Source organism: Kryptolebias marmoratus, linkage group LG14 (genome assembly GCF_001649575.2).
Source record: "Kryptolebias marmoratus isolate JLee-2015 linkage group LG14, ASM164957v2, whole genome shotgun sequence".
Lineage (NCBI taxonomy): Eukaryota > Metazoa > Chordata > Actinopteri > Cyprinodontiformes > Rivulidae > Kryptolebias > Kryptolebias marmoratus.
The window spans coordinates 4,484,378-4,493,401 of NC_051443.1; the positions used below are offsets into that span (position 1 = coordinate 4,484,378).

Sequence of the window (9,024 nt, forward strand, 5' to 3'; positions counted from 1 at the left end):
GAGAGACGAGCTCTGCTCGACAGGGAGCATATTTCCAGCCCGAGAAATGAAAACTGCTGACTGGAAGTCAGCGAGCTTTTTTGAAAGTTCACCGAAAAGCCTAGCACTTGAATGTGTGCCAGGATCTGAGACAGCTGTTCTGTCGCCTGCTCTCTGGAGCTGGCTATCAGAGCCCAGTCGTCCAGATAAGCTAAAATACGGATTCCTTTTTCTCTGAGGGGAGCTAACGCCGCCTCCATACATTTTGTGAAGGTGCGGGGCGCGAGAGACAGTCCGAAGGGCAGTACTACATACTCGTAGGCTAGGCCCTCGAAGGCGAACCTCAGAAACTGTCTGTGGTCCGGGTGTATCGCTACATGAAAGTAAGCGTCCGTGAGATCGATTGTTGTAAACCAATCGCCCGGCCCGACAGCATTTAGGAGATGTTTGAGTGTTAGCATTTTGAATTTGTACGTTCGTAGGTACTTGTTTAACACTCTCAAGTCCAAGATCGGACGGAGCCCGCCATCTTTTTTCGGAACAACGAAATAACGGCTGTACCGACCTTTGTTCGTCTCTGAAGCGGGAACCACTTGAATCACTCCTTTTGCTAACAGGGTGTTTATTTCCTCTCTCAGAATTTTCACTGCTTCGGCTCCTACAGCTGTGTTTACCACCGCGTTGAAGCGGGTGGGTCTCCGGCAGAACTTTAACCGGTAACCCATAGCAACGTTTTTTCTACCCATGGTGAGAGTGCGCATGCGCGCCAGAGAGGGAGCCGTGAGGCCAGACGACTGACTTGCTGTACTGTTAGCGAGGCTGCCCTCCATCGGCGTGCGAGAGAGGTGCAGCATATTTCGACTGCCGCCCGCAGTCATTTGATTTACTGATTTATTTTTTGCACAAAATGCAGTCTTTATTGAAAGCTTTACACAAATATTTTGAACATTTGTTGTGCCTTGGCGAACATTTACAGCACCCGAACTGGGGGCTTTTAGTGCAAACATTGAAAATGTGCTTGGGAGACTGTGTAGGGGAACCGCAGCGCTTTTTGGGACTGGGACCCTGAACAAAACCAACAAAACGCCTTTTCGGCGGCCGCCGAAAGCAGGCAGTCATGTCTCCCTGCTCCTGAAACCCCTGAATTTGCAGTCCCGCTGCTAGGAGGACTGTGTTTTCTTCCTCCGAGACATTGAGTTCCTCTGGAGGGGGACCTTTGCTCCAAGCCGAGTGGCGGGGAGCTTGGCCGTGGTTTCGAGGCTGTACCGGCTGGGAGCTGAGGCTCGCGGGTAACGTCGCTCTCTTCGGTGGAGGCGGTGGTATCGCCGGTTTGCGAGTGCTCGCGCTGGACTTGGGTCTCACATCACGTCTGGGAATAATACAGTGAAGCACTTCCATCTGTTTCTTCCTCAGCTCAAATTTCGCCTGTATGGCGTCAAGAGACTGTCCAAACAGCCCGTCAGCCGCCACCGGACCATCCAGGTAGACGGCCCGGTCCCGGTCCAGGGATGTTGGAGAGAGTCAGCCACAGGTGCCTCTGTGCCACCACCGTTGCTGCCATCCGTCTGCCCAGAGAGAGTGCAGCGCAGCGGGACACACGGAGGATGTAATCTGCAGTGATTCTGGCCTCGTTCAGGAGTGGTACCAGCGGACTCTCAGACGGGACCTGAGCTCCGAGTTCTGCCGGGCGCATAGCCTGGTACGTCTGGAGCATGGAGATGGAGCTCAGCGCTCGAGCAGTGGTTGCTTGAGCTTTGTAGATTTTTTCCAGCTGCGTAGCAGAAAACCTACAGTGCTTGGATGGAAGGGATGTGGGGCCGCTCACGCCATGGTTGTGGGACGGCGCCAAATACGCTGCCGACGGTTTCTGAGCAGGGGGGGGGACATGGCCACTCCACGTCTAGTTTCTCAGCCGCACGCCGGTACAAGGAGAGGAATGACATGTCGTCCTGGCCTGCTGGCGCAGCAGTGGCGGCAGCGACCTGACCCGACGAAAACTCCTCCTCGTCCTCCGACAGACCCTGAACGTCCAGACCGATGTCCAGCACATCCTCATCTGTCTGATGAGGGTCCAGCAGGAACTGAGACTGAGCACCTGCTTCATTTCCAGCTAACCCTTCAACATATTCCATGTGATCTGCACAGCTGGAAGCGGGGACACCGACGGAAAAGCTGTCCTCATCGGACTCAGATGAAACCGGGTTGCCCGACTCGGAGAGCAGAAGGTCTTGCTGTGAGACTGCAGCCTCTCCCAGCACCTTCTCGAGGAACTTCACCCGCCTTTCCGGGGTGGAGCAGCGAAGCTGGCGACAGAACGTGCAGGCCTCAGGCTCCGCCAACGCTCTGCGAGCGTGAATGATCCCCAGACAGACGGGACAAGTTTTGTGCTGGTCCTTCTCATGGAGCGAGAAGCCGCACCCCTGAGGACAGGGGCGAACAGAAGACTTCTGCTTCGCTTGTGTCAGCTTTGTGCTCATCCCGAACCACAAACGCTGAACTGTGCAATAAAACTCGGGACTAGCGCTTCGCGGGCAGGCACGCTTACCAGCAGGCAGTAGTGGCTAACACCAACAAAAGCAGTTAAGCTAATTCCGAGCAGCCTTGCGAAACACAGAACTAACTAGCAGCAGTTAGCTAGCCTGACTCGGAGAGGTGTTCCTAGCGAGGTGAAGAGCGTAAGAACTGAGGAATGACTGTGATGACGGACGGTTACATAGTGCAGGCGGGGCCTGTCACTTGTCGTCATCACGTCATTTGCCTAAAGGCGTGATTAAAGGTGTCTTCAGCCAGAAGCGTGATATCCCATAGTACATGTGTTGTACCAAGTGAATCGACTGAAAGGGAACAGCATTTTCTGCAAAAATACAGCGTGAACGCTGAGAGCTGAATAACTGCTGAGATGTGTTGGAGAAGCTGAAACTGAGTTGTTAAAGTTAAAAAAAAAAGAACAGAAGCTTAAAGTGGCAAAACACCAAAAATGGCGCCTGAAAGCTAAGGTTAGCATAAAAAGATAAAACTAGAACAAGTATGCTGAAGCAGATTTCAGACAACAATCCTTCTGAAGCAACGGAGATCCTAATCTATTTCTACGAGAGATTTGGTTTTTAATGAAGTTTAAAACATTTAAAATGTATAAAAGTTACAAAAGCCATAAGACACAGCACACTGTTCCCGATGGAGCTGAACGTTTCCATATATGTAAGGTGAAAGTAGCACAATGTGTGCAGAAGTTGTTAGGTTGCAAAATGAGTCATGATGACAACCAAACCAGGAGAACCTTAGTGCTGATGCTGACTCAGCAGTTTTAATTATGTAGCTGCAAAATTTGGATTCAGGTAAAGGTGCAACCTGACGTGTGCCAAAGTAAATACGAAGTGAACCCGATTGGTCCTTGTAAACATTTCAGTCTAGTAAAGAACTGCACTGACTTCTTTAATTTTTAATGCATGCTACAAACTAACTTGCCCTAGTACAGTCCGTTACTGTAGGAGGCTGGGCAGGCGCTCATGTTGACCTGCTTGTGGTAACATTTGTTTTGTGTTGTGTGTTTTGAAATGTTGACTCTGTCGCAGCCTGGGAGACGTCCTCTCTGCGCTCCTCCATGCTGCTGCTTTTCCTCTAATTTTCCACTCAGGTCTCCAGACTGAAGGAAATTAAATGTTTTCTGAGCCCTTGTAATTAATCTAAAATTACTCTTGTTCAGTCTGTTTCCACCCGTTTTCTGTCTTCATACTAAGCTAAGGTCTTCATCTGCAGCTTTATGTTCCACACACTCAGATGAGAACAGCAAAAAACCTATCAGGTGATACTTAGAAGTACTAGGAGTAGTTTATTATTGCCCACTGCAAAAGAGAAAATGACAATAATATTTCATATATCATGGCTATAACTCAGTGGATTTTACAGATATTGAGCTACATTTTGATGTGTTAGGAACAGAAAGTTAGCCTCAATACATATACTGAGTGCACATTTTCTGAGCTGTCGCAATATTACATGAGATCCACCATAACGGCTTAACCAGAATGGTTTCTTTTCATAACAAGATGATTTTAGTTTAAAACTGTGTTGTGAAAGGTGGTGGGCAACATGCATTACTAGAAGGAATTTTAGACCTTTATTAGTTAGGGTTCCAAGGCCGCATAAGCGAGCGGGCGGCCAATGCAAGGCATGGCCGTTCGCCTATTCCCAGCAGAGCAGGGAACCCTATTGTTTTTGTATGGATTTTTCATCCGTACAAATTCTTTTCCGGTAAAACGCATTGGCCAGAAAAAACAGAAATATCTATCATCCCATACCTAGGGGGCGCTATAGCAAAGGACAATGCGTTTTTACTAATAACTCTTAAACGGCAAGTCCTACACTCAAAATATTGATGGGACATTAAAGTTTGGATGATTCTGCATCACTTTTACATTGGCCATGCCCACTTCCACCTAACTAGATTTTTTGCTATAGCGCGAAAAAGGCAAAACTTACTTTTGAATACTACTCCTACATTATAAGCTGGATCTACGTGAAACTTGGTACATAACATATATAAACCGATCTGCTGAAGCAATGATCAAAAAGTTTAAAAAATTTAGAATTTTGTGCGAGTGACGCAATACCGAACACTTCAGCACTATCTAGCACAACGGGTAACTATGAATATCTCTGCCATACTTTAAGATTATGAAAAATGCATTTAGATCCCAATAGTAGATGAGTTGTTGTCACTTTGTATTAAATTTTATGAAGTTATACCGATAGGGGGCTCAATAATTTCAAAAGGTTTATATCTGAATAACCGCTCGACAGATTTACACTTAACTTGGTACAGATGATCAAGACCACACCTTAACCCTTTAAGGTCGACGCCCGCTCCAGAGCGGGCTCCAGAGCGTGTGTCGACCTTAAAGGGTTAAAATACTCAAGCAGAAAATATCTGCCCTCTCAGAGACTGTTAATTTATCTCTGAAGTCCAGACTTCAAGCTTTACACCAGTTTTTAAATTATCTGGATAGGTCAAGGAAAACCAGAGTTATGATAAATTATTTACGACACATATATCTTTTTTGAAAATCGGCGTCATATTTTTAGCGAGTTAGAGCAAGAAGCGCCAAAACCGGGGAGTTCTCGGGAGAAAACTCCCCCATCCTCTGTACGATCTCATCCCCAACCCAGCCGAATGAAAAAACATACCCTCCTCTCCAATCTGACGGAGGCTCAACGTTATCTGTCAAGCGACTAAAAATCCACAGGGAGAAGAAGAGGCGTAAAAATTAAAGGAAGTTCGGCGGCGCCAAAAAAAAAAAAAAACACGAGCGCGGGAGTGAGTTAGACCCCAGAGGGTTAAGATGATATCTTGAATATTATAATGAAGTGGGCGTGGCTTATATGCTATCTCACTTTTGAGCTTTGAACTCGGCCAAATCAAACGTTAACTTCGCGAAAATGGCTGATCAACTATAGATTTGCGCTCTCTACGGTAATTTTTGGAAGAGTTGTGGATTTTTTATTAATATTTATTGGGCTCATTGTGGTATAAAATTACAGTTAACATTTTTTTTTACTGAAATAGGATTGAAACTATGGACATGGAGATAAATGCATATTATTACAGATGTAGACTTGATCATCTGAGAATATTTTGGTAATTCTTTTGTGTACTATTGATTTTTTATTAATTTAATTACTTGACCAAGTGTACCATAAAATGGCATTGAACAATTTTCTATTGAAAATGCATTTTGTCTAGGGACATGGAGATAAATGCATATTATTACAGATGTAGACTTGATCATCTGCGAATACTTTGGTATTTTTTGAATGAATAATGGATTTTATATGAATTTATTTCTTTGGTATCAAATAGCAGTTAGCTTTTTCTTTTCCTGAGATTTCTTAAGAATTTATACCATTGCATCTTATGGAATGCCGTTGAGTACGCACCAACCTGATGACTTTCGACTCGGTCCGCTTGCTGAGAGACGCGGTGAAGCCACGCCGACAGGACTTTGGGATCAGAGCGCGCAGATAGGGGCAGAGCGTGGAGGCTTTGAACCCGTTGATAATTGCTTGCAGTTCTAGTTAATAATTGTAATATAATTTCCGTGTGTGGTGCTTTCTTTTTTCTCCTAGATCCAAAGAAACCTCAGGAAGCTCCTGGAGGAGAGCTAAACGGAGCCTGCTGTGAGCTAGTCTGCCCAGACAGGAGCTTCACTTTTAATTAGAGAGGCTGTGTGAGCTCCACAGAGCAGCACAGAGCACATTTGGTTGCTCTGCTGCCAAAGCACAAAAGCTGTGTGAACATTCGCTGTACAATTATAATATTAATATTATTACCCCGTTTCTGCTATTCACTCAGGACTTTTTGTCTCCTTACTTTAAACACGTCTGTAAGCTAGAGTCAGGGAGGCGTCACGTGTCTGATTTCTGTTGCATTTCAGCATCCATAGGTGTATGAGTCAAAGGTCATATGTCAGTGTTGTCAAACATTTCTCTAAAGGTCAAAGTGCTGTTCAGCTGCTTTTGTTAGCAATGAAATAGAAGCAAATTATATAATGTCTGTAAATCACTCCTTTTGGGGATGTTTGCACAAGACGCTCATTCCTTTTTATAGAGCAGAAATGAGTTTTATGTATTTGTAAATAAGAGTGCTTTATTGTATGCGAGAGTGTTTTAATGAAAGTATGTTAAGATACTTTAAAATGAGTTTAAATTAGATGTGCGCGACAGTTGATTTAGCAGAAAAGGACTTCATCATTAAATGTCTTGTGTTCCATAAACATACATATTTTTATCAGAATAAACGTTGTTGAAAATGTTTCCTGTCTTCTGAGCTTGAAGTGTGTTGTATCTGTGCTCCCCGCAGCGGCTGAGTCAGAGACCCATGCAGTGTCTGCTGAACTCTGCATCAGCAGGGTTACGAGTCGTTTTAAGGCTTGCGGTCATGATAGGCCCATCGTGCGGTCAGCTGATTCCTGCAGACCGCAGTCAAACAAATGCAAATGCGCTAAAGAGCTGCAGTGACAACTGATAGCAAGAATATTTACTGAAACTCTTGCTGGCAGCTCTCAAACAGTACTGTCTTATAATACTGTATTTCCATAGCTGCTGTATGCACTCTGAAGTACCTAAACTATGTACTTATATATTAAACTTCAGTTAAATATAAAGCAAAACTATCAAAATTACTTTTAGAATCAAAATTCATCAAATGTAGCATTTCTACTAATAAATAGATCTAGAATACATCAATCTTTTTGTCTCCTTCTCCCTCTTAGCTTTTTAAATGAGATTGTCCTTTTTACTTTAATATAAAACAACAGTATTGAACAATTACTTACTAAAAATATTTCGCTTACATTATTCCTGCACATGATGTAACCAAGGTTTCATTTTAAATGTAAAATTGACTTATAAAAGTGTATTTTTAGCATTTTTTTGAGTAATTAAATACACAACAAAAGAGCTTTTCCTTTAACGTGTTTTTGTTCTGTTTTTATTTGAAGTGAGATAGATTTCATTTTAGTGCAACACTTGCACAAAAAGTGGCATAATTTTACAAATAACAAATGCTTAATACTGTGTTCTTTCAATGATCTGATGAGCTTTAAATTTTATGTTCTTATGTATTTAAAAAAGACAATAAAAATTAAGGTATTTTAAAGAAAATCTGTCATTGATATTAATCCGTATATGTAAAATGGGCCAAATATACAATCTTTTGAAGTATCAGCAGGAAAAATGAAGTAATATATTTTGGTGTGATGCTTTTTCTTTTTCTGTCACAATTTTTTTTAAATTATTTTTCATTATTGCCAAATAACTATTTAAATCAATTCTGTCTGCAAGCAAAATATCTTATGAACTACTGGACAGATTTTAATGAAAAAAATAATTGGATGACCCTCTACAATTAACATTTGGAGGTAATTCAATTCAAGATGGCCACCACAGCCAACTGACCCAAGAAAATACAAAAATAGCTGTAATTCTATCCATTTTGCAAGTGTGCTACATTTTGTTGTGGTTGTAGCTGAGAATTATTCCCAAAATGTACTCCAGGAACTACACATTGTGCAACATCTCTGCTTAAAACTGTAGCATTAACTGTTAAAGTCAAACCCATTTGTTAGCAAAATATCTCATCAACAACTGAACAAATTTGAATAAAACTTTCAAAACGTCACTGGATGTACATCTAGAGCTAATTACCTTTTAGAGTCAATCTGAAGATGGCTGCAGCTTCTAATGAACAATAGCCAACCCCAAAATAGGTATAACTCAGTTTTACAAATGGACTGAAATCTGATGTGGTAGTAGCTAGGAGTCATTTCCAACCCATACTCAGAGCTTGTATAAGATTGTACATAAATGTTACTTTCAAAGTGTTACCAAAACGGCTTCACCGTTGTCATTTCTCTACAGCAGGGGTGTCAAAACTCAGTAACATAAGGGGGCCAAAATAAAAAACTTGGTCCTAGCCAAGGCCCAATCTCCATCAATATTCATTGAAAAAATACATCAATTATCCCTAGTTTGAGATGTAATATGTCAAATCATTCATTTAGAAATTTCAAATATCTTTTCCCAGGGAAAAACTATGTCGAATTTAGAACAAACATACTTTACTGAACAAAGACAAATAGATTAAACTTTAAAAGATACATTATTAGCATTAATTTATTATTAATTTTTCTCCATTAAAACATCTATAAAAAATCAACAAAAATTTGAACATACAGTTGCTAACATTTAACTTTGAAACAAGAAGAAAATACAGAAAGACATACATTAAAACAGACACGCTGTTACTCTGATGCTCATTAACTCAAGTTTTTTTCTGATGTTTTTTCTTGGCTGTAAGTTTATCAACAGGAGTTTGATCGGTCCCATTTGATGTTCTCTGTTGCAATTTCCACATCTGAAAAAAAGCTTAATTTTCTTGGTTTGAAATTAAATGGTTTGCACTTGTATAGTGCTTTATCTAGTCCAAGGACCCCAAAGCACTTCACACTACAATCATTTACCCATTCATACACTGATGGTGGTAAGCTA

General features: G+C 42.0%; 1 protein-coding gene across 1 annotated transcript in view; it reads left to right on the plus strand.

The window, feature by feature from the left end:
- Positions 1-6,789, plus strand: part of LOC108244054 (GRAM domain-containing protein 2B) — a 40,079-nt gene extending 33,290 nt beyond the window's left edge. Inside the window, exon 14 of the mRNA XM_017429914.3 lies at positions 6,103-6,789. Coding sequence (XP_017285403.1) covers positions 6,103-6,141 — 39 coding nt within the window. The 3' untranslated portion in view covers positions 6,142-6,789. The remainder of the gene's footprint in view (positions 1-6,102) is intronic.
- Positions 6,790-9,024: the final 2,235 nt, after the last annotated feature.